The 27,150-nt window shown below is 41.0% G+C and overlaps 1 protein-coding gene across 2 annotated transcripts; it reads left to right on the forward strand.

The window, feature by feature from the left end:
• Positions 1–1,919: 1,919 nt before the first annotated feature.
• LOC129178847 (CD209 antigen-like protein E) lies at positions 1,920–26,255 on the forward strand. Of its 2 annotated transcripts, none has more exons than XM_054771456.1 (10): positions 1,920–2,027; positions 4,457–4,518; positions 5,803–6,011; positions 6,091–6,132; positions 9,583–9,687; positions 9,778–9,828; positions 12,257–12,275; positions 12,358–12,440; positions 13,888–14,004; positions 15,376–15,518. In XM_054771456.1, exons 3-10 carry the CDS (start codon positions 5,832–5,834, stop codon positions 15,508–15,510), a joined length of 732 nt encoding a protein of 243 aa, XP_054627431.1. In that variant the 5' UTR covers positions 1,920–2,027; positions 4,457–4,518; positions 5,803–5,831; the 3' UTR covers positions 15,511–15,518. The 2 variants fall into 2 exon arrangements, with proteins under 2 accessions (XP_054627431.1, XP_054627430.1); XM_054771455.1 differs by lacking the exon at positions 15,376–15,518 and adding an exon at positions 23,703–26,255 and having other exon boundaries at positions 1,928–2,027.
• The last annotated feature ends 895 nt before the right edge of the window (positions 26,256–27,150 follow it).

A 27,150-nucleotide genomic window follows, 5' to 3' on the forward strand; every position in this document is an offset into this window, starting at 1 on the left:
CTTCATGTGGCCTAACACAGCGATTCTCAGTTACTTTCTGTCATGCCCCCACTGGGGGACAGAAGTACTATTGAAATTTGAAAAACTTTGAAAAGCAAAATGGAGAGCAGTGAAGCATACAAGCATATTCAAGAGTCTAATTTATACATGTTGTTGCAGAACATCACACAATTTTTTATATAAGACACTAAACTCAAAGATAAAATACCTTGTTATCATTGGGAAAACCCTTGTGATGGGAATGGCGATTGATAATCTGCACTGTGTATTAGGCCAGATCCAGACAGAAGGTGGGATCCATAATCAGGGACGCCGCCAGGAATTCTGGTCCCCGTGAAAACAAATAACCTTGAGTTGTCCATGCAACAGTCTGCATATAGTAAGCAATTCACTATTTGATGCAAGAGAACATAACAAATGTGCCAAAGGCCATCTTTCACTGTCTCACAGTCATTTTAATAGTAAAATTACTAAATGTTTTTAACATTCATGAAAATCTTAAAAAAAAAAAAAACAACTTACTTATACAGTACATTAACTTTTAAATCTGCCGACAAGAAAATAAAGTTGAAATGGAATCATGATGTGGAAAAATAATGTTCTTTTTTGTAATTTCCACAGACCCCCTGCAGTGATACTAACTGACATGTCGTTGAACACAGTGTTGCTCACTTCTTTCACTTGGACAGGGAGGGGTAAAGTTATGGGCAACGGCTGCTGACTCATTTGTTGTTAAATCTGGTAAATGGGGGAGGGACAACTATGCTAACCATTTGCTGCGCTAATTAAATGTTGGTTAAAAAGGACTGCGATGAAGGCTAACACAACATGCTAACACTCTGCTAGCTTAATTCATTGCGGACATTAAGCTAACAGGTTCATTTCCACAACACACGGACTGGCGAGGCTCCGAAAAAACGGGTCACACGTTGACACCCTTTTCGGTTGCCTCTCTTCTTTCACCTTTCGCTCCCAAACATTATTTTCCTTGACACTGGCTGCATAGTTTCACTCTGATCTCTGCCACAACTGCCGACTGACAGGCAACAGACTGCAGCTCGGAAGCAGTAGTGGACCAAACGATTTCATGTAGCTAAGGGTGGTGGTCAGTCAATATGGAAGTATACCTTTGGTCAATCTGGATATTTAACTGGTACTACCAAATACAAGAGATTGTTTTCATCAGGTAGCAAAATTATTTACCTCTTTACCAGGGCCCCTGTCAGTCATGGGCCCAAACGTTCCCCCCCTTTTATGGCGCCCCTGTCCATAAAGCAGTAATCCGCCTACCTAAATATTACTATAGTAGTGTAAACACTTGTTGTTTTGTTTGTGTTTACAATTTGAACTGTACAGTACTCTCTTTCTTAAGCTATATGTAAGAAATGTCTATTTCTTTGTAAAAAAAAAACTTGTCGGTAAACACTCTTTCAGCCGTTTGAGAAAATGCATGTCTTTTTGTAAAATACATCAGTGTGATGGTGTTATGCAACGCGTGTGTGTATCTGTAAATATTTCTGTGCATGTGAACAACATGAATAATTTTCTACAATTAGAAGAAAGCAGATGAGAGTGCTTTTCATTGTGCCTAACACCGTGTTGTTAACAAGATTCAAAGCGGTAAATCGTGTCATATATTGACGCTGCCAGACGTCAGTTTCTTCCAAGTTGTAAATCTAGGTAGATTTATGTCTTTACTTCAGATGCCCGCCTTCCTCGTTGTCTTGGTGCCTGTGGCAGGACAACCTTGGTGTTCATTAAAAAGGACTACAAGCAAAAAGTGCTTTATTGCATCTTCTTTCACTGTTTGATGTTAAAAAAGACGTCTATCATCGTATACATTATCTTTCGTTTTGACTCGTGACAACACAAAGCCATTGAAAAGTGTCTTTCATGCCTTTAAATGACTTTGATGCCACGTTTATACCTATATGACAATATATATTTGGTAATAAGATCGTTTTAGGCTCCATTTGGACGATCGAAGTGCTGTCTACTCAGACTGGATTCTGGTCATCGCCACTCCGGTAAGTCTTACGTGTTGTTGCTTCTAACGTACACTGTTGGATGGAAATGGCTCAATATGGCAAATATAGGCTTGTAAATAGGTCGTTTTTACTAATAATACTAAAGGGGTGTAATGTATTTAGTCTTGTCCTGAAGCTGCTCCTCGATATCTTCCGTCATAAATTGTATTGTTTGACTTTACTTTTTTATTTAAGGGCTGTTTTAACTTGTTGAACTCCATGCTGTCACATGCTAATGTTTGAGCTACAACTGTGATGTCTTGATGAAGATTCGCTGTCATCTTGACGGTTTGCTGGTGGTCTTGTCCATGTTTATTTAAGTTTTTATTAGTTATATTTGCTTCTCAGTACCGAGCGAAACCGGAGAGATGTGCAAGTCATGAAGGAATTGTTGAAAATTCTTGTACAACAGCATGATCACGGGTACTCGTCTTTGTTCGTTCACTTATTCACCCATGCTTTGTGACGAGTGAATCGAATAGTATAGAAATAGAAATAGAAAGGTAGCCTTGGCTCCACGTGACACTTTTTTTAAAGCAAAAACATAGAAGCCTCTGGATAGCATATGTTGGCAATAGTGCTTTTAGAGAAGAGATTGTACAAAAATGAGTATTTTTCACAATTATTAGTTGAAATGAATGAGATTGAATGGCGTTAATGGCTGTCACTTACTCGCTGCTCGTGCACAGGCCCGTCGTGTACACGCTCACGCACGCACGTAGTCTCTGAGACGCGCACGTCACCTTTCCCTGCGTGTGAGTGTTACGTGGGATGCAGTTAAGGAGCAGCGTTCTGATTTGATATTGGAAAAAAAAATGCCGTTGTTGAGTTTGTATATCAGACTTTTTTTTTTTACATTGTCATTTTTTAAGTGTCACAGGTTTTAATAGCTTTTTTTTCCGATAGTTTTTTCCACTCAGTTAACCATTGAGGTGTTAGGCTGAGGAGTACATGTATTTGCCAATTATCTCATGTACTGTCATTTTGCATGAGTGTTTTGGAATTGCAAACATGTGACTTTATGTCAGATGGTTGTATCGTTTTTAGAGAGCTGTGTTCAGTGCATTTAAAAAGTTGGATTTTACATGAAAATATGTGTGTAAAGAAGCTTCTCTGTATGTCCATTTGAAGTAATTGTGCTAAGGATGCCACTTTAATGTATAAGCCATCGGTAAAAAAGTGTGCATCCATGGGTCTGTCAGTGTACTTTATACAATGACAGCCACAGAAGAAACAATAATGGCAGGTTCAAGCAAATAACGGTGCATGTCGTTGACTTGAGAGTGTGCATGATGTGTTGTACAAAGACATGAAATATAGTGGAACCCTGGTTAGCGTCATTGTGTCCGTGACGCACCTCATTTTTCTCATGTAAATGTTACATCTGTAAAATGATACATTGTGAACAACTTAAAAGATCTAACGAGCAAAAGAAACAGCAGACCAGACAAGCGCTGTTTCAAAACTATGCATCTGCGATCCACCCAAACAAAAGCTATTTGAAGTTCTATCCACAATGCACTGCTTCAAGCAGAGAAGTTCATTGGCCAATGGCTGCACACTGCTGGCAGTTAGAAGTAAACTAAATTTTGCTTCCTATTTTAAACTTGTATTGGTGCTTGTCTTGTATAGTTAAAAGCTACCTTTTGAGTGTTAAGTTGCTGTGTGATTATTTTAGCTTTCTCTGTAAGTTGACACTGCTGAGTACTAAGCATTTCCAGTGGGTTGGCAAGCTTGTTGTGGGGTTTCTAATAGCTCATGATTGGCTCCTGTCAGATAAAAAGCTGTCTGGTCCTCATTTTATGGCGTTAACATGTGCAGCTTACAGTTGAGTGCTGTTTCTATAAGAACAAATGTGTTTTTATCCTAAATTTAGTGGGTGTGGCTTATACACCGGAAATTAATCACACTATTCACACAATAAATGAAAATTAACTTGATAATTTTGCCAGCCTCAATACATTGCTATGTGATTGCGTGTCTGTTTGCCTCGACAGGGTTCACTCTGAGCATTGGTTTCCGTACCTCAGCGTGTTTGTTCCGTAGAACAATGGCATGAACAGAGTGAGACCTTTTAACATCCAGTTTTTGTCTCAGTGGGTGGAGGCGGGGCCTCTAGCATACACACAAAAGTGCAGAGGAGTGCAACGTAGTAGAAAATAAATTAGTAGATTGCAATATATATTTTTTCATTCATTGTTCTCAAATCTCATCTTGTACTCACTCGTAGGCCCCACCTATGTATCGTCTTGTGAACTGAGTGACACCCCTATTTATTACTAATGACATAATAGGTGACGTCACTAATTGATATCAAAGCTTATATGATGATGCCACCTGACATCTTGGATCACTTTTTATGACGTGTTTATTACTCATATGTAATCACAATCAACTCACATGTTGCTATAAAGGAGCTATCGTTGCAGGCTGCAGTTACAGAAGACACTACACAAGTGATCCTAAGCATAGAAGAACTGAGAGCTAACTGGTAAGTAATAACTACTGCTTCGAAAGTATTCTGTAATGTTGGATGGAAACGGCTCAATGACAAATATGCTTGCAAAAAGTAAAAAAAAAAAGGTGGAAAATTTAAAACAAATGATATTTATAATAGATGTACTGCATATTTTTGGATATTTTATTTACAGGGCCGTGTAAAGCTTTGTTTACATTTGCACGCATTTTGTCCCCACACTGGTACTCGCCAATGGCCAAACTGGTCGTAAACAGGTGTTAAGTATGTGTAAACTGGGTCTGCGTGCTAGTGAAAGACAATTTTGAAATGGTCAAAAATTGTGACACGTATAATTTTCGTGAATAGTCGCAAACGCACTGCAACCTCTGCCTAAATAATGCCGGCGGTGCATATCACAGCATGTCTCTTTCACATGAATAGGTGAACTTTTCTATCACCTCTTGGAGCAAGTTAGGGGGAATTCTCAAGTAATTTCTGAAGCCTCTTGGATCTTCCTTGTGACTTCTCTTAATAGTGATCATTATGCCCAAAGTGACGTCTTGTAGTCATCATTCCCTCTCCCACACTGTCAGTGCCTCTTTTTTCTAGTTTATTGCCTCCTTCCTGCTCTTTCCAAGCTTCTCTTAAATTCAATATCTTGTAGGTCCCTAGCATAAGATGAATTAATGAGGGGTGATGCCTGCTATTGTGTGGCGTCACGCGGGACACAGTGGGGCCAAATAACTGCTTCACGGTTATGGGAAGTGGTGGTGCCAATGCACTACCATTGGTGGTGCCAATGCATACCCATGAGGAACCAATGTGCGTTGCGCGTACTATTGTCGTGCACTAGACATAAACAATACTTGTAAATCGTGCCAATGTGTACCATTGTCGGTCACGCGTGCCAAGTGCTTAAAGGGGACCTATTATGGTTTTCCTCTTTTCAAACCTGTAAATGTTACAATGCTGTATTCTCGAGTTAAACGATGCCAACACGTCAGATAATGAGGTTTGTGCATTTGGAAGTGAGAAGTGAAAGCAGTTGCGGGCGGCTCTGCATGCTGTGTTTTATAACATACAGTAGTTCCATCGGTGTCAGTGCTACTGAGACGGGACAAGTAGCAAAGTGATGAAAAATGGGCTAAAACGGGGGTCTCAAACGCAACTTAGCTGAGGGGCACTGGAGGTAGTCTGGGTGAGGGTGGGCCTCAACAAATATTTATTTTAAGTAAATATTTAGAAATGTAAGTAAATATAAAAGAAAATCTACAAGTTGAGCTGACAAACCATCCTCTACCATCTTCTCAAATTCAGGCAGGCTCCATCACAGAAGAACTTACAACATGCAAAAGACGGTCAACATTCCGGGCAAGAAGCCGCAGAAGGTGTTTGTGCTCCCGGCGTGCACCATCCTCTCGACTTTTTTCACTGGACTTACGTTCATCTTCATCATGGCATTGGTACAGCCTAACCTAACAACACATGCGAAGAAGCTAGATGAAGAACCAGTAAACACCATTGAGGTAAAAACACCTGGATATTTATTTGCATTTGTGGTTGGACAGGAAGTACGAGTCTTAACCAGAAAATGTCCTCCTGCAGGCTCTGACAGCCGACATCGACAAGCTGGACAAAGATTTTAAGGTAAAAACATACAGTGACACTTTTTTTTTGTTTGGGGAGTGACCCAGAACATGCATCCGAGTTTAGTCACATCCTTACCCTGAAACACATTTATCATCCAATTTTACGATAAAAATAATGCACACCCAACATACACATCAGGGACAATTTCTAGGTCGATTTTTTGTTTTTCTATTAACTTGCACAACCTTTGGTCTAATAGTACAGATCTTTTTCTCATGAGGCACACAAACTCATGGACCAGCCAATGTCCTATTTTGGACCTAATGCGTTGTTATTAGGGGTGCTGCGATCAGGGTTTGATGCTGCCAATTCTGATACCGATGATCCCTGAATGAGACTGTCCAGGAATGATCATATGGAGTAATTGTAATTTTTAAAATTTGTGATCAGTGCTACTGGCCAGGGGTTGAGTAAAGGGGGAAATTGACAATTACAGGGGCCCCGACTGCCAGGGGCACAAATAAATACAATATTTAATGGTAATTAATCACATTCTCTCTAGTTAACTCATTAATCACACTTAATTGGAGATAGAAAGAAGTTTTTATCTAATAAGTAGGGATGTACAGGGTGATTCAAAAAGAAGGCACCAAAATCAGCATTATTTCAAAATATTAATATTCATATTTCAAAAACAAAAAACAATAGAAAACTCCAGCTTGGACACATGGATTGTAAATACCTTCAAGTTTATGTTTGTTTTACAAGTGCTCAATGTGGCCACCACCGGCAACACGGACAACATCAAGTCGATATTACAATTCTTACCAAACGCGCCTCAGGATGTCGCGGTCCACCGTGTTGATTGCAGCTGTTATTCAATCTTTCATATCATTGATATCCGCTGGAAGTGGTGGAACTTAAACTTTGTCTTTAACATAACCCCACAAGAAAAAGTCACACACAGACGCGCACGTGTTGCCATGTTGGAAGTCAAGTGAACAATGGCAAACTTCTTCCGCTCTAGTTTAGTGCCGTGGTAGACGCGTGTGTTCGATACACTGCCCCTTGCAGTATGGGAGCAGATGCCACACGGAGTAGAAAGTCACACGGTCTCTCGAGCGGATTTCCGAGCAGCTGTTTTCCGCACGCCCCATTCGAGCGGTAAGTCTCACCCAACCTTAACTCCTTAACTTAGACAGCCCTAGTAATTAATAAGATGAGTCTTTTTTTCAGAATTCCAGAATTCCTAGCTACACCCCTGCTATTGGCTATAACTATATGATTTGAAAAAGGGAACCACCTTAATTTAATAACATTTGAATTACATTTTGAAGAATGTTCGTCACTCATACACTCGTTTGTACCCAAATGGGTAATAAAAGGATAATAAATAGGACTTTGTTGTGCAATTTTGTGCACAGATTGCTACATTTAAATGTTAGCGGGATGAAACTAAGCCAGTGAGTCATACGCCCATATGACATTTTCCCCGGGTTTCTACGGGTCCCCTGTTTGGAATCCGAAATACAAGTTTGAATAGTGCCCCCTTTTGGCCAATATACTCCCATTAACACCTATTTTTGATCGAGAGTCGAGCCTTCGGTGAAATGGTGAATGGAGCGTTTTTTTTCACCACTAGATGGAGCCAGACACCAACAGTTGCTTTGGAGCCGTCAACATGGATCATTAAATACATACACGAGGAAAAAACATTTTTTTTGGGGGGGGGGGGAACTTTTTTTTGCTATTGCAATGATCTTCGGGAGGTTAGATTCATACAGGTGAATTGTGCGCGTGTATCTGTGTGTTCTTGCGTGCACGGGCGCGCGCATCATCTTTTGAGAAGTGCAGATAAGTTATGCGCATTTGTGTGCAACGTCTGCACAATAAACGCATTGAATTTCACAAAAACTTAGATGCTTTTGCAAAATGCATGTCAGCATTGATGAAATGCATTTCAGCTCGTCATATGCAATCGTGTTTTCATTACCATTGTGGTTGTCGCATAAACATGACATCAAATGTACGCGTTTGTTTGCAATCATACGACTAAGATGACTCAAAACTTAATATCAACGGACAGATTTGGTGCTGAGCTAGGGATTTAAGGGTTGAAAGAAAAAAAAGGATATATGACTTATGATTTTTTTGTCAAAAAAGTAGTAATGGATCAAAATCAAAGTTGTTATGGATTATTGACCTATGCAAGGCTCTAATGACCTCACCTCATATCAAATATTCTACTTTGAAACTTATATTTGGAAAATACTGCATATTTTATGATTTAGCAATTTCAAATGTTTTTGTTTTTTTGAATGTTTTGAGTTTTTTTTGGACAAAAAGGCGGAAAAAAAAGAAAAATAAAAACTTAAAATCAACGGACAGATCTGAAGCTGATCAAGAGATTTAAGGATTGAAAGTAAAAAAATAAAAAAAAAAAAAATAAATAAATAAATATATATATATATATATAATATTATATATATAATATAATATATAATTTTTATTTTTTTGGGGGGCCTAAACAGTGTCTATTCAACTTGGTGTGAGGGACTTTAAAGCAAGCATTGAGGGTTAAGTATCCTCTGAAAACATTGTCTGATGGAGCTCTTCATGGCTGGTCATCGAGTCGGATGAATTCAGTTTCGTTTTGGGTTTCAGGGTTCCTTCCTGTATCGCGAGGGATAGGTTCCCAAAAAGTGAAATCCGCGAAATAGCCAGCTTAAGTTTTTTTACAATTTTTTTTTTTTTTTTTTTTTACAATTCTATATATTTTAAGGCTGTAAAACCTCTCGCCATACATTTTGTACACTTTTCTCAGAGAGGCATTAACATTTTCTCACATTTCTCTTGTTTAAACACTCTCAAAGTTAAATTTCATTTGAATATTAATGATCAACGTACTCGGTTGAAGAAATAAAGTGACTCATGAGTATTTCACTCCTCTGACCGTGCCTCGTCCTGGCGCTGTTCGGCTGTAGCTTTTTTGTATGCTTGTTAAAATGGTTAATGGCGCCCGAAAGCTGGTTAGATCCTTCTATTTATTGGTGACTGTCTTATGAGCAAGCAGCTCACACTGTTAGCGAGTTTGCTAGTGACTATTGACCACAGCAGGAAACGGCATGACGTGATTGATTGACAATGGTCTACTGCCAATCAGGACGCAGAACACAATGTGTGGGTTCTCCCTTAGCAAATCAGGACACAGAACACAATGTGCGGCTTCTCCCTTAGCAAATCAGGACTGTTGTGGCTCATACAGGCACACAAATGCTGAGACAAGTGGAGGGATGACATCTCTACTCCATCTGCACATATCTCTCACATGAGCATACAACACCCTCTACTGGTAGCAGTAGTAAATACAGTCAGACACATACAACAGAGCACCGAGAGATTGCTTTAATACACAAGGATGCAGAATACAATGCGTATTCATACGCTGTTAAAAAAAAAACATGCAAAATGATATTTTTTGTGACGTGTGTTGCTGTGTTGCTACAGGATCTGAAAGCACTCGTTGATATGCTGGTGGCAGACGCCCCAGAAGAAATAAAACAACAGTGTTACCCAGAAAAACTGCTCCAGCAGCTGATGAAGGACAATGAGGTATTGATACCTATTTGCATGAACAATAAAGTACTGGAAGTACTACAGTATTACCTAGAACATGCTCTTATTATACTCTCATGGCCGCAGAATCTGACAGGCCGTGTGAATAAGCTGGAGAAGCTGGAGAAGGACAATCCGGTAAAAACACACAATGACACTTATTTGCAACAGGAAGTATGACAGTATTACCCAGAACGTGTACTACTGGAAACCATTTCAAGGTACCAGCCATCTGTACCATATCGGTGGGACAGAATGGTCAATAATGGGAGCCTGCCCCACACAGTAGGGATGTCCCGATCCACATTTTTTGGTTTCCCATCTGATTTTTTTGTAGTCTTGCCGAACCAATCACGGTACCGATCCTTTAAAAAAATAAAAGTAAAAATTTGCTTTTGTTACAAAAAATTTGCTTTTGTTACAAACATGAATTTGTGGAATTGAATATGGTATGATAATAGAGCTCTTCAAAGCATAAAAAATGGAACCAAATTATTGCTGACTTTACTTTTTTGTTCCACAGCATGACCAACTATATTGTCTAGCTTTCATAACGAACCTCAGCCAGGTTCCTAATCCAATAAAAGATCCAATAAATCAATCCCCCCCAAAAAATGGAAAAAATGGGCATGCAAAATCCTTTTAGGGTAGACTTATCATTATCACTTAGCACTTATCATTAGACATGGTTATAGATCAATTTGTATTGTGATTTAGAACGTATGACATATTTTAACAAACTCTCTTCAGTGAAATAGTACGTACGAGAGTCCCTTGATAGAGTTATGACATGACGAGTCGAAAAAATACGGTCACGTGACTCGTGGAGCCATCTTGGGGCCAAATTCGCGTTAGCGTTCGCCTTTATACGACAGAATACAACAGTATTCTTGGCTGTATTGTTGTTTATTCATCAAAAATGCCGGGTTGTTGTGCATTTGGATGCACAAATAGACACGACAAGGGTTTCAAGCTGTACAGATTCCCTTCAGATATCAACAGACGGACAATTTGGGAGAATAACATCAACCGTTCGGGCTGGAAGCCGAACTCGTCTTCAAAGCTGTGCGAGGTAGGTCAATTGAGAGTGTTCGTATTATCGTATTATCAAAATCATATTATACTGTTTATGATCTGGCCCAATTTCAGATTGATTTTGATCTGTATGGTCGGGGAACCTCATTTCGTGCGCTTAATCTAAACTGCAGTTATTTTATGGATATTACATTGAATACCTTAATATTCTTGATACGCCTTTTTACATGCATTGTCGTACTGTGCACGCTTGAATTGGCCCCAACATGGTGCCGCATTCTCAGTAGTCGTAACTCTCTCTATCAAGGGACTCTAGCACGTACTAATAGTTATTGACGGTCCCTAGTATGAACAACCAGCGATTAGAGCAGCACTTAGCATGGGTGCAGTGGCGGAGCCAGACATTTTTCATTGGTGTGGCCAAGGTGAGACCATTACTCACGCAGGGGGGGCAATAAGTTGATACCTGAAATGTCTAGATGACAAGTGGGGTGGCCGCAGAGTGACCAAGGGTGGCCACGACTAGAAGTGGAGATTGAAGCCTTCGGTACCTTCTGTTATTGAGGGAAGCGTGAATTAAACTACCATCAACAGCTAGCGTCTGAGATAGTAACGTGGAAAAAAGTGAGTACCATCAAAGCGGACAGGGACAAGAAGACAGCTGAAGTAGCTGGGGGGAAAAAAAAAAGCAAAATTGAAAAAACGGCAGTCATTTTACAAGCATAAAGCTGTATTTTAATGAGAAAAGTCACAATTTACTGAGAAAAAATATAAATGATAAATATTCATATATATGAATATTACATTAAAAATGTAGTCGTAATATGAGAAAATACATGTAATTTTTGGAAAATTAGCTTGGGGGGAAAAAAATGATAAAATAATGTTACAGGAATAATCATAATACAAAAAGAACGTTTCCAAAGATTATTTGAGAAGAAAGATTGAAAAAAAAAATGGGTCACCTATATCACAAAGCAAGAGACAGTTTTTTCTTATAGCGTACTCTATACCGTAATTGCCGTAGAGCGCATCGGTGTATAAGTCACACCCACTGGTGCCGCCTATAAGCCTCGGGTGTGTGCATCGTAACATGGGATATTGAGTACCCAGAACGATTTATTTAACTTATTATCAAATAAATGCTGTTTTCCAAACAGTGCGTATAACACAGCTAGTCTCTGACAGAACAGTCTGAACAAGCTATCCACATGTTAAACACAGGATTTGAACAAGACACAGTAATCGTTGAAAAAGGGGTAGGATGCAATCGGCTCCGCTTTCTTCCTCCTTTTCGGACATTTCGAATTGTGCAAACATGTGATGCATGCTGTGGACATTGTTTGGCATGAACGAGCCATGGCCAAACATGCTGCACAAAGTCACATTGCACTACATTGCATGTTTACAACACAATTTAGCATGTCCGAAAATGAGTAAAAGTAACACATTATTTAATCCTATCCTGACAGTATAGTGTTTAGGGACAGGCTAAAAATAAAAAACCTCAATGTTTGTTTTACATTCACAGGCTCGTCAGCGCAAAGCAGGTTAGCATGGCAATTTGTTTACAGTTCACATTATGCTTCCTGTGTTTTGTGCTTTTTCTAATTAAAGCTTTTATTCTCACAGGTGTTTGCCCACTGGAATGGCGTAAACATGGGGATAGATGTTTCCTGTATGTTGAAACAGCAAAGACTTGGAGAGACGCTGAGGTATGCCAGCCGTGAACCCTTGAAATGTCCTTTGCATTAACCTCAGTCGTTTGTCCCTGATGACATAAAATGTCAACTTCCTAAAAACTGCTGTAAAAATATTTTGCGCCTTTACAGGCCACACACGGTTTTGTGCATTTATTGTATTTGTCAATCGCAGAAAAAAAAAATGACTGAATGCAATAGTGAAGAAAGTAGCATCAGAATAAAATAAAAAATTACTGAAAGATAATAGTCCAAATTGAAACATTTGTATTAAATTGCATGAGTGTAGTGTTTCCTCGTTTAGGCTCCCAAAATAACCCGCAGTGAAGTGAAATGTATGTTTTAAGGCTGTAAAATGCCTCACCATACATTGTATACACTTTTCTCAGACAGGCATTAACGTTTGATCACATTTCTCTTGTTTAAACACTCTCAAAGAAGTTCAAACCTTCGACTGAATCGGACACAAGAAATGAAGTCAGTCACGCGTATTTGCCACAATGTAATCCTTCTTAAAGTGCCAGGCTCAGCCTGCAACAACATTCACACTGTTGGAGATGAAATTCTCCACAATCTACTAAAGGTCAGAAGACCACTTTAGAAAATTAAGTCAATTTCAACTCCCCTTTATGTGTTTGTTAATCTCCAGTTATGAGAAGGAAAGAAGACTCACACACTAGTTTTAAGTTTAAGAATTGTATTGAGAATAAATCATAGACAGAACATCTTAACAGTTTACGAAGCTCCAGACTATTTACATTATTTATTTACATTGTTTATTTACATGGACGCCCTCCGCCTCTTCTCCCAAGGAAGAGAATCAGGTCCCGTTCGATGGTCCCCTCTCCTTTTTATAATTGTTTTGCTCAGACCATTGGCACCAGTCTCGCTAAACCTAACTTTTTCCCGGATTCCTTGACAAAGTTGTGTGACGCCAGCAAGTGATAGTGCTGAGTTGTTTTGGCTACATTCTGTGACTATATCTGGCTGCTGGTCCCGGCTGGCCTTCACTATGTGTGAGCTCTCACTACTATTACAAGTTAACCTTTGACATACTTACAACATACTACTCAGCTAATTAGTTAATAAAGCATTATATGTATAAACTACTTGTAATCACTCATTCAGTTCATCATAAAACGGTTATATTTATACTGATATTAAGGCACTCACTAATAATTCAGTCAATAAACATCAATGAAAAGTTATTCTAAAATCTATTTGTATACTGTATGTTACTTAATAAAATCACTCAAATTAATTTTTGCCTACAATAAGCTGTAATGAAAAAAATGCACTAAAATTCCGCGAAACGGCGAATCCGCCAAAGGTGAAACCCAATTGAGTGAGGCACACCATACCACAAATGCTCTATACGTGGTGTTAAATAAAAAAGCGATAATGTGACTTGTAAACAATGTTTTTAATGTCAATTTTTTGCCATCCACTATTGCTTTTTCAGGACCACTGCCTTTCCCTGGGCAGCCATCTGGCCACCGTTCCCGACCACACCGTGTTCGACTTCCTCAAGGGATTCGCTCATGAGTTCACTTGGGTTGGGGCCTATGATCCTGACAAGGTGGGTGATTAACAGTAACAGGGTCAAAAACGTTCCTCAAAAGCGTGCATTGCCCAAGTTTATACGTAGCTCAGTCTTGGTGACTAAAGATGATAGCAACACCTGCATGCTAACGAAGTCTTTTCGGAATGGTTATTTACCATTAATGTTCATACATTAAAAAAAAACTTTGCTAAGGGTGGAAGTGATCTCGGCCTGGCGCAACTAAGTCGCTCCAGCCAAAAATGCACAATGAAGAAGAAAAAAACATGGACAAGTCGCATTGGATTATAAGTCTTTTATTATATTTATTATAAGGCATTTTTAGAGGAAATACATTTTTATAAAATCAGACCAAGAACAGACATTTCATCTTGAAAGGCAAGTTCTAGTAAGACGTAACGTGATAGGTGGTATGTTAATGTGACGCACACAAAATGTATGGTCACATTTGGGAAATGTATTTTATTTTGTTTGAGTATAACAGGGACATTGTAATTGTTTTGGGTCATTATTCTTGTAAGCAAAATTGCACTTCCATTGGAACAACTTGTTTTGTTGAATACCTCATAATTAATGGGACATTCCTAGTTTCGCCACTAGGGGGCCGTGCAGCGATTCTCTCTCGCAAAGGACTGACGTAACTTCCTCATTCTGCTGAGGAGGCTTAATGGAAAAGACACCGCTTGCACGTCTCACTTATTTATCCCTGTTTTAACAGGTGGGTGTCCATTTAAAGTGTCAAGAACGACATGTACATATTATTAATATGCTTAGGGACAACTAAGGTGTATTTCTGTGATATTTGGGAAAGATTTAAGTGGTTTTGTAGTCACCTTTGAACACTCCAGTATTTCCGTTTTTTTCTGTCTGTTGTTCTTTGTGTAAAATGGCGGATCCCGCTCGTTTGTGTCGCTAACGAACAGAAATTATCCTTTTGGCTCCAGAACACGCACATATATATATGTATATAATATAATGTGTATATAATCTAATTTGATGGGATGTTGATGATTATATGTTTGTGACTTGTTGTATACATTAAGGTGATGTTAAGCACTTTGGGGGAAAAACGTCTGTTTCTAAGCCTGCCATTTTATGCACATAGATATTCACTCAGTGCCCAATACATTAGTTGCAATATGCTAGCCTGTTGAATACATAGTTGAATATGCACTATGAAAATGTCTTTATTCATGCAATTGTCTTATTTTGACAAGAGAAGTATTGAGTTCATTTTAGAGAAATTTGATATGATATGTGGTGATGACTCAGAAGAACCCAATGTTGCATATCAATGTTTGTTAATGGAATGTAAATAAATTCTGCTGAGGAGGCTTAATGGAAAAGACACCGCTTGCACGTCTCACTTATTTATCCCTGTTTTAACAGGCCATTACACCCTCCACAACCAGCGGAACTATAATCTCGTTCATGGGTTCTCATACTGAGACCTGTAACAGATTTTTGGGGGCTCGTCCGGGATCGGCGCCATCTCATGGTTGGAGTGGAACGTCGATCCAGTGATTACTGAACTAGTGGGCCAACGTGTTGCACCACCAGAGCGAGGAGCTACGAGAGTCAAGGGCGTCTGACAGTTGACAGAGCGAGTGACTTCAAGAGCTGAGGGCGTCTTGGCTGGTGTTCATAATGGCAGACAACGAGAGGAAGGAGCTGACGTGGACAATCAAAAGGAAGCTGTTCCAACTGTCTTCAGCAGAGCTGTCACAGCTGGTGACGGTCATCCCACACGCCTCGGAGCAAGCTAAGTCGGACAAACATGATGATGAAAGCTGTACTGATTATGTATATGCATATATAGGAAGTTCTGCTTTGCTGAACTTAGAAGATGAGGGTATGTCACAGTTACTGGCGCTGCAAGACATAATTGATAACATGATTGCTAAACATAGCAAGTGTGATGATGTTACATCTGTTGTACCTGATGTTGAGGGTTCACCATACTTACCACCGCAGGGCGCTCACACAGCCACACATGGTACATTTGATGCTCAAACTGATCCTCGTGAATCACAAATTGGTTCGCTAATGTTAGATGAGACGTTACCACAACAAGTAATCCAGGGTGCGGCTTCACGTACCTCACAAACTTCCTCTGACCAACAACACCCGCACTCTTTTCAGTCCCACAGCCCACAACTAACACCCAATTCTCCCAGCAACCAGAACTCCACTTACCGTGCTGAAAGTGTAATTGCTCTTAAAGACATCCCCTTCCTCCAGAAGAAGGAATTCAAGATTCACAGCGGACAGATTGGCGACAACACATCCGATATTACATATAGCAATATCAGCAAGCAGATTGATCAAGGCCTGAAAGAGATGCATACAGAGGGCGAAATAATCCGAGCAGTGTTTCGCATTACCAAACCTGGCAGCTTCAAAGATATGCTTTCTAGCAAAGATGACATGACCATTGCAGAGCTGAAGAGCTTTTTACAATCCCACCTACGAGAGAAAAGTAGCACTGAGCTGTTCCAGGAACTGATTAACGCTAAACAGCACGAGCATGAACCGCCACAGCAGTTTCTCTACAGGATGATGGGACTCAAACAGAAAATAATATTCATGTCAAAGCAAACCGATGCTGACATCAAGTATGAGCCGCAAACAGTTCAGAACGTTTTCCTTCGCACTGTCCATCAGGGCTTCAGTGAGAAGCATGACGACATCAGGCGGGAGCTCAAGCCCTTGCTCGCCGACCCGACCGTGACAGATGATGCACTTTTAAGACAAGTGAACAAGACAACCAGTGAGGAAAGTGAAAGGAGAAGGCGCTTTGGTCGTAGCACACGTCCCAAAATGGTGGAAGCTCACAGCAATGAAGTCACCACAAGTGAGTTGAACCAAGAGAAACCTGATGCTGACACAAAGGCTAGAGATGAGCTCATACATCAGCTGAATGCTCAAGTCCAAGCACTGACAGAAGTCATAAACTCCATGCAGACAATAAGAACCACACCTAAAGCGACAATTGCAGCTCCAAGGCCAAACTCCCGGTCCACCTGTCAGTGTGCCAATAAACAGTGTCAGGGTCGAGAATCAAAGAATGAACGACCATATGGCTGTTCTAACTGTGTTGCCCATGGCCGTACCAACTGCAACCACTGTTTCGCTTGCGGTGATGAAGGTCATCGAGCAATTGGATGCTTAAAGAGAGTAAAGCTGTCGGGAAACGTGTCCTGGTCACAGCAGAGGGACAACCTGTGACCAGCACAAGTTCCCAGTCCCACATACACACCAAAAAGTCAACCAAGCCAGCTAAGCATCTCCATGCCCCGTCTCACTCATCAGCTAGGGAAAAGTCACCATTACAGCGAGTTGCTCAGCTAATTGGGAAGAAATGCTTATTAAAATGTAATCTGAATGGATACACTGTAAATGTCCTACTTGACACCGGGGCTCAAGTCAGTATGATCGACTTGCCATGGAAGCAAAAATACCTACCTCAACAAGAACTGCGTCCTCTCAGTGAACTCTTAGGAGGCAGAGGATTGGATCTCACTGCGGCTAATGGAGGACCGATACCATATAAGGGATGGGTGGAACTTACCATCAACCTACCTGGCAATGAAGATCCCAATCTCGCCATCAGAGTACCTTTCCTGGTCAGCTGCGTGGGCCTGGTCAGACCTGTATTGGGTTTCAATGTAATTCAGGAGCTCATTATAGGACAAGGGAATGAGACTGAAATGATTGCTGTTATTGCCAAGTTACTGAAAGAAGCCATGCAGATTGAAACAGAGGAAGCTGAGACCATGGTGACCTTAATACAGACCCAAGAATCCTCACAAGGCAGTTCAGTGGTGAGAGTTGGTCGTCAAGATGTTGTCATCCACCCAGGCTGCGTCGCCCACATCAAGTGCAAGGTGCGTGTTGATTTCACGTCGTCGGTGGCCCTGTTCGAGGTCAATCACCCAAACCAGTGGCTGGAGCAGCTAGATGTTGGTGATGGTTTGGTAGAGGTCCATCATGTCAAGCAGCCCTATGTAAAAATCCCAGTGGGTAATCACACCCAACACAGTATAGCTGTGAACAGTTTCACAGTGTTAGGCAGTATCCAGCCAATCGACAAGATAGTGGAGACGGATCAAATGGACAGTACCACTGTCAACAACGAGGACCCACCTTTTCCCATGAGTGGAGTTGAGAGTGACCAAACTAACCAAACATCCAACTTGTGGTCCCCACCTGTCGATGTAAGCCATCTAAGTGACAAGGAGCAAGCAATAGTGAAACAGATGCTTTATGAGGAATCCAGTGTGTTTGCTCGAGATGAAGATGACATGGGATGTATCCCAAACCTGCAAATGACCATAACCCTGAAAGATGATATTCCGGTACAACGAACATATGCAGCCATTCCCAAGCCACTTTACAAAGAAGTCAAGGAATACATTCAAGACTTACTAGCCAAGAAGTGGATCATAAAATCCAAATCCCCATATTCTGCCCCTGTTGTATGTGTGCGCAAGAAAGATGGAAGCTTGCGCTTGTGCATTGACTACAGGCTCCTGAACCAGAAAACAGTCCCAGATAGGCACCCACTCCCACGAATTCAAGACCTCATTGACACATTGGGAGGGTATAGCTGGTTTTCAATTTTGGATCAGGGCAAAGCTTATCACCAGGGCTTTATTGCTGAGGGGTCGCGACACATGACGGCGTTCATCACACCATGGGGCCTGTATGAGTGGGTACGCATTCCCTTCGGGCTTTCCAATGCCCCTGCCGCCTTTCAAAGAAGTATGGAGGAAGTGCTTGACTCTTTGCGAGACGAATGTTGCATTCCATACTTAGATGATATCCTGTGTTACAGTAGGACATTTGAAGAACATGTTGAGTCATTGAGACGTGTACTGAGAGCGCTCCAAGGCCATGGTGTAAAGCTCAGGCCTAACAAATGTGAGCTCTTCAGAAAAGAGGTTCGATATGTCGGAAGATTGGTCTCTGCTGATGGAGTCCGAATAGACCCAAAAGACATGGAAGCCATCCAGGCTTTGAGGGGTAAAGTCCCGCACACAGTTGGAGAAGTCCGTAGGCTGTTGGGGTTCCTCAGCTACTATAGAACATATATTCAAGACTTTTCCAGAATTGCTAAACCAATGTATGAGCTCTTGCAGACCAAGGACCCAGTCACTGCAGTGCCTCAGCCCAGACCAAAAAGGGGAAAAGGAGCACAGCTGTCATCCAGAGCCTCAATTCAGTGGACACAAGAACACCAAAGAGCCTTAGACCAGCTCCTCAACATCTTGTCCAATCCACCAGTACTCGGGTACCCTGACTTTGATCTCCCTTATGTGCTCCACACGGACGCGTCAGAACAAGGTCTCGGTGCAGTGTTATACCAGCGCCAAGGAGGAAAGCTCAGGATCATTGCATATGGATCCAGGACGTTGACACCTGCTGAACGAAACTACCGGCTCCATTCAGGCAAGCTGGAATTCTTGGCTCTGAAATGGTCCATCTGTGAAAAATTCAGAGACTATTTGTTCTACGCCCCCCATTTCGTTGTGTATACCGACAACAACCCATTGACCTATGTAATGAGTACCGCAAAGCTCAATGCTGTTGGCCACCGATGGGTTGGAGAGCTAGCTGACTTCCGGTTTGATGTCAAATATCGGCCAGGGAAGGCTAATGTGGATGCTGATACTTTGTCAAGGCTACCATTGGACATTGACAAGTATGTGGACTCATGCACAAAAGAACTAACAGGAGACACTATACTGGCAACATGGGAGGGAAGCAGAGCCGCCAAACAACAAGATATCGCCTATGTCGCTGTTTTGAACATGTCACAAGATTCTTCAACCATGCAGCTGCCAGAACTGCTTCCAACCATCCCACATGACGAGCTAGTGAAAGCTCAACAAAATGATCCCGTCATTGGCCAAGTCATCCGACTGAAAGAGACTTCAACCACACTGACAAGTGAAGTGAAAAGACGAGTCAGTGGCCTAGCAAGAAAACTCCTTTACCAATGGGAGAAGCTTCACCTTGAAAACGGCCTGCTATATCGGAAAACAAGTCACCGAAGCCAACTCATCCTGCCTGACCAGTACCGATCTCTGGTGTTGAAACATCTCCATAATGATATGGGCCATATGGGGACAGAAAGAGTCTTGGGCCTGGCAAGGGACCGCTTTTATTGGCCTTACATGAAGCAAGATGTTGACGCTTATGTAACAAGGAAATGTCCCTGCCTCAAGCAGAAGAAACCTGTCTCTCACGTCAGAGCGCCGATGGGAGGAATTACTTCAACTTCACCCATGGAGTTAGTCTCCATTGATTATCTCCATTTGGAGCCAAGCAAGGGCGGCTTTGAATATATTCTGGTTGTGGTCGACCATTTCACCAGATATGCTCAAGCCTACGCCACGAGAAACAAATCCGGAAAGACCGCTGCTGAGAAGCTCTTTGAAGACTTTATTCCACGATTTGGGTACCCCTCAAAGCTCCATCATGACCAGGGGAGGGAATTTGAAAATGAATTGTTCAAAACCCTGCAACGTTACAGTGGAGTTGGCCATTCAAGGACCACCCCCTACCATCCCCAGGGTAACCCAGCAGAAAGATTTAACCGTACCCTGCTTCAAATGCTCAGAACCCTGGATGAGAAAGAGAAGGGAAGATGGAGAGAACACCTGCCACAAGTCATCCACGCTTATAACTGTACCCGGCACGAAGCAACAGGATTTTCACCTTTTTACCTAATGTATGGTCGTCACCCACGTTTACCGGTAGACATGATATTTGGATTAGGACACCAGGAAGAACCCACTTCCCCAAGAGGATATGCCAAGAAATGGGCTCAAAGAATGAAGGAGGCTTACCGACTCGCCACTGAGAACAGCCAACACTCCAGTTCTCGAGGAAAGCAATACTACGACCGCCACATGCAAGGTGTTGTCCTCGAACCAGGTGACCGTGTCCTGGTCAGAAACTTGAGTGAGAGAGGCGGCCCCGGTAAATTAAGATCATATTGGGAGAACACTGTCTACACCGTGAAGGAAAGAATTGCAGATGGACCTGTTTACACAGTCACACCAGAAACAGGTGGAAACAGACTTCGAACATTGCACCGCAACCTGCTTCACTTAGTCAACGACCTACCTGTAGACTTACCCCAGCAGCCACCTAAAATCTCGTCTGGAAGAAAGACAGATTTGCACAGAGACTTACCTGTACCACCAGTAGAACCACGATGCAAGTCAAGAACAAAGAAACAGAAAGAATCTTCACAAACTGAAGCAAGTCAAAGCAGTGAGTCTTCAGAGTCAGATGATGACGTACCTAGATATTGGTTAAGAGTACCAGTCATGAGAGAACCTGAGAGTACAGAAGTTCAGCCAGTGAATGCCCCACAAAGACACTTTGCCCATGTCACAAACAATCATCGAATGGAACACCCAAGATCATACATCCAGGAAAGGAGAGTGGAAGTGCCTATGAGAGAGAACATGGATGATCATGAGGTGATACCAGTAGATGAACACTTGCCTGGGGAAAGGAATAGTGAGCTGGAAAATGTAAACCAGGAGATGGATGAGACAGCAAGTCCTCAGATGACTAGTGAGCAACCCAACCATAGTCAAACCAGGAATCCAGTACCATGGAGGTCCACCCGAGACAGGAGGCCTACCCAAAGGCTCACCTATGACACTCTGGGGCAACCGTCTTTCCAACCTCAAACCATAGTCAATACTGTGGGAGCCTATGGGACACCTTCCATACCATCCTGGGAGATGGGGACATATCCCATGACACAACACACACCTTTTGTAGTCCCACTTTATCCCTCATCCATGATGTACACTGTACCGCTCATTGCATATTGACTGACACGCACAGCACCTATGCATAAGTTCACCACAGGGTAGTTGTTGCTTTATACGTACATACTGTGAACCTACCGCCACTGTTAAAAAGGTCTTTGTTGAGAATGTTAGAGTTGTAGTGTAGAAATGTCTGGAGCCATTTTTTCTTTTTGTCGGGGAGCGTGTGACGCACACAAAATGTATGGTCACATTTGGGAAATGTATTTTATTTTGTTTGAGTATAACAGGGACATTGTAATTGTTTTGGGTCATTATTCTTGTAAGCAAAATTGCACTTCCATTGGAACAACTTGTTTTGTTGAATACCTCATAATTAATGGGACATTCCTAGTTTCGCCACTAGGGGGCCGTGCAGCGATTCTCTCTCGCAAAGGACTGACGTAACTTCCTCATTCTGCTGAGGAGGCTTAATGGAAAAGACACCGCTTGCACGTCTCACTTATTTATCCCTGTTTTAACAGGTGGGTGTCCATTTAAAGTGTCAAGAACGACATGTACATATTATTAATATGCTTAGGGACAACTAAGGTGTATTTCTGTGATATTTGGGAAAGATTTAAGTGGTTTTGTAGTCACCTTTGAACACTCCAGTATTTCCGTTTTTTTCTGTCTGTTGTTCTTTGTGTAAAATGGCGGATCCCGCTCGTTTGTGTCGCTAACGAACAGAAATTATCCTTTTGGCTCCAGAACACGCACATATATATATGTATATAATATAATGTGTATATAATCTAATTTGATGGGATGTTGATGATTATATGTTTGTGACTTGTTGTATACATTAAGGTGATGTTAAGCACTTTGGGGGAAAAACGTCTGTTTCTAAGCCTGCCATTTTATGCACATAGATATTCACTCAGTGCCCAATACATTAGTTGCAATATGCTAGCCTGTTGAATACATAGTTGAATATGCACTATGAAAATGTCTTTATTCATGCAATTGTCTTATTTTGACAAGAGAAGTATTGAGTTCATTTTAGAGAAATTTGATATGATATGTGGTGATGACTCAGAAGAACCCAATGTTGCATATCAATGTTTGTTAATGGAATGTAAATAAATTCTGCTGAGGAGGCTTAATGGAAAAGACACCGCTTGCACGTCTCACTTATTTATCCCTGTTTTAACAGGCCATTACACCCTCCACAACCAGCGGAACTATAATCTCGTTCATGGGTTCTCATACTGAGACCTGTAACATTAACATATTAATAGTTACTCAGATAACTATAAACAGCATAACTAGTTTACTTGCAGCTTGTAATCTGCAGAATGTTTTTTGTTTTGGGGGAATTTGTGTTCTGTCTCGCAGTTGAAGTTGATGTTTATATTAAATTTTCAGTGGTGCAGAAGTGCTACTCAGATACTGGCACACAAGCCTAGAGCGCCCTCTCCTGGCTGTATACCGAAAGTCGCAGGACCAGACAAACCATGGAAAAAAGTGTGACTTAATCTAGAAAATACGGTCCATTGTGTTTGTTTTGTATACATTGAGGTCCATTTTGAATGTGTAATAAACAAAAACGAGCAAACATTATCCAGTCTCATGTTGATGGGTGTATTAAAAACTTTAAAATGATCTTTCAAAGGTAGACGATAGAATCTGTGATTAATTATCTGTTAACTATGGACAAAATGTGATTAATCTCGATTAAATATTTCAATTGATTGGCAGCCCTAGATTTAATACAAAATGAGTTGTGGATACCAACCGTTGGTTAATGATCTGACAAAACAAGCCTATTCCTTTTGCTTGGGTTGAAGTTAGCTATGAAAATGAATAGCTCAGCCATTTTCATGTTGTAGTATGCCAATTTCATGCATTAATTGAGCTAATCCTTTGTTTTGTTTTCAGAAAGATGCCTGGCAATGGATTGATGGTTCGAATTCTGAAAACATTCCATGGGCAAGCACCCAGCCCAATGACAATACTTTCATTTATCCTGACGAATACTGTGTGGTGATACCTTCTGCCAATCAATTTGATGCTAATGGACTCCATGATCTGAGATGTGGTTGGAAACAACCATTTTTTTGTCAAATTTGATGGTGATTGTCTCTGATGTGTGATCTGGCTGCTCCTATGTCCTCGACTGGGGCGCTGACAGATGTTGCCACTCTGCTTTCAATTCAGACGCTTTAATTAATCATAATCAGCATTCACATGATCCCAAACAAAATGAACATGGCTAAAGTGGTGACACCAATGTACAATCGGTTTCTTTACTGCCACAGTTTTCCAAAATCATTGAAAAATTAAGCAACTGGTTAGAAACGCAAATGACTTTCAGAGAGCCAATATACCTGGATGCCATTAATTGAAAAACTGAGGAAATTACCAAAATCAAACTTTTTGGAAAGTGCTTTACATTTCAAATGGCCCCCTCCGAAGAGCACTGGGAAAATAAAAACAAAACAACATAAAAAGAGAAACACTGATTAAAACATATTATAAAACTAAACTTAAAAAAATAATATAATAAATTATAAAAGCAAAAAGTCATTACAATAAAGACAAAAAAAACAACAAAAAAAGGTGAATAAAATGAACAAATATGAAATATCCCCCATAGACGGGGGGCATAATACCAAAAAAAGCCCTCCCCTTGCGTGTGTGTCCCATCTTTAGGAATGATGAGGAGACCAGTGTCGGAGGATCTCAGGATCACAGTATATATATATAGTGTATTTAGGGATCTGAAAAAAGTATTTCATACAATTACTGTAATACTGTAATTCATTTTCTATGCCGCTTAATCCTCAATCCTTGCAGGGGTGTGCTGGAGCCCATCCCAGCTGGCTTTGGGCGGGAGCCGGGGGTACACCCTGGACTGGTCGCCAGTCAATCGCAGGGTACATATAGAAAAAACAACCATTCACACACGGGGCAATTTAGATTGTCCAATTAACCTACCGTGCATGTTTTTGGACATGTGCGAGGAAGGAGTCCCAGGAAACAACCCAGTAAAAGAATATGTAAACTCCACACAGATCTTCCAGATCTCCGGCTAATTTTCTCAATTGCTACAGTACTCTGGCTGTGTTATTAGGTTTTGCATATAGCTTGCGGCGTAGGATCAATTGAAGGAATAAAACTATTCAACTCGACAACTGCAAAGTCACAAAAAACCTAAAGCTGGTACTATTCGCAGACAATACTGTAGCATTCTGTTCAGGAGCTAGTAGAATCAGAGATAATGAATAAATCAAAATACAGGGTGAAGGAAAACACATTTTAGAGGTCATAACCGATGACAACATAATTTGAATCAACATAATCTGTACTGTTCTCTCTTGATTCACTTACTGTACGACAAAAAGTCAGGATAAGACAACACTGGTTAGAGAACACACAAAGCCTTTACTCATTGAATCACAATTATGGAAATGCACTGATCTAGTACATGTTCACAGCTAAAATGATGCACAAAGCAAATAAGCTGCTACGCAACTATGTACGGATGACTTAAAACATTTATATGCGCAAACAGAAACCTTCAGCATTTCTGTATGTGGGATAGCAGATTGGGGAAAACAATGTATTTATTTGACCCATTTAAAGAAACGGTACAAATTTTACAGAGAACACTGAAAACTGCTGTTTCATGATTTTGTCAGTTTGACAGAAAACATGCTCAGAATACAATGTTTTAATATTAGGGGTGCACGATGAATATATGAGGAGTTATGATGTCATACCGAGTAATCCGATTAACATTAAAAATACCTCAGATAACCAAGAAAAAAACGCTCGGTACTGTGCTGTAGGTGAGTTAGCTTGAGAAAATCGAGCAATTCTTCCTCCTGCCTGTGACGCACGCACCGTGAGCTCACTTGTAACATTCACTGTTTCAGAGGAAGACCTTTGACGTGGTTAGCAAACAATCAGCGAATAGGGAATAAAAGATTGAGCTGCAACACATCACAACCTTATCAGCCACTTGACATGCCAGCATCTCTACGCCTGTTCCTGTTGCTGAGTGCTTAGAAAAGTTTGAGAGAGATGGCCCGACGGCTAAAGCCGCCGCTATATTTGTTTTTGTTCAAAGTGATGTCATGACAGTTAAATCTAAAAGTTAGCGGGTATCGGACTTGATAAACCAGTATCGGCTTGAAAAAGAATATTGTGCATCTCTAATGTTTTTATCGGAATTTTTCCTCTGTAACCATCTAGTCGTCATACATCTATGTTATGCTAATCAACTGCTTTTCGTCTATCCATGTATATCACTGAACAAGTGATCCACAAGCTCAAACAACTGTACCTTAGAAAAAATTGGTCAACTGGAACACAGGAAGTGAGCAACTGTCAGTAATTACTGAATAAGCTTACTTTTGGTACATGTTGAATTGTGCAAGTGTAAATGTGATGTACTGATCGAAATTGTTTTGCATGTTCCAAATAAAACTCATATCCAATCTGTTTTATTTACTTCATGCATTACATAAAGCACACGGGAGATGAGGCTTGTGTATGTAATTTGCAGTTTATTCATCCATTCATCCTCCGCTTATCTGAGGTCGGGTCAATGGGGCAGCAGCCAAAGCAGGGAAGCCTAGACTTCCCAGCTACCTCATCAGCTCCTCCCGGCAGATCCCAAGGCCTTCCCAGGCCATTTGAGACAGGTATTCTGCGAAAGCCTTTGCATACCAGGTGACCACAGAAATTGAATGTGAGATTGTACATATCAAATTCAAGTACTGTAAGCGGCTCAAATGGCCTCAATTTAGCACAGCTATGACTAAAAGAAGCATCTCCTATGACATACTGGATGGATCATTCAGAGGGCACATCTGCAAATTGGTTCTCCGATTTCGGATCTGCATTTGCAATAAAGGACCTTTAACGCATTTATTAGTTCCAACAATAACAATCCACACGTTCACTTGCTAAGAATAAGCTAACAAGATGGGCCTAACCATAACATTTTTGCTGGATAATGTCCTACAAATCAAATATAATGGGCTGCACGGTGGCCTAGTGGTTAGCATGTTGGCCTCACAGGAGCGATCAGGAATATCTGGGTTCGCATGTCCGTTGGGCAGTTTGCATTTTCTCCCCATGCGTGTCTATGTGTGCCCTGCCATTGGCTGGCGAACAGTCCAGGGTGTCCCCCTCCTATCCTGGGATAGGCTCCAGCATAGCCGCGACCCTAGTGAGGATAAGCGGCAAGGAAGTTGGATGATATAATTGATATTAATTTCACAAGAATATTTAACATTGTAATTGGAAAGTCAAGAGCTTTTAAAATTAAACAAAGAACATAATAAAGAAAAAAAGACCAAAAAAACCCAAATGAAAA

This window comes from Dunckerocampus dactyliophorus, chromosome 3, assembly GCF_027744805.1.
Source record: "Dunckerocampus dactyliophorus isolate RoL2022-P2 chromosome 3, RoL_Ddac_1.1, whole genome shotgun sequence".
Taxonomy (NCBI): Eukaryota; Metazoa; Chordata; class Actinopteri; order Syngnathiformes; family Syngnathidae; genus Dunckerocampus; species Dunckerocampus dactyliophorus.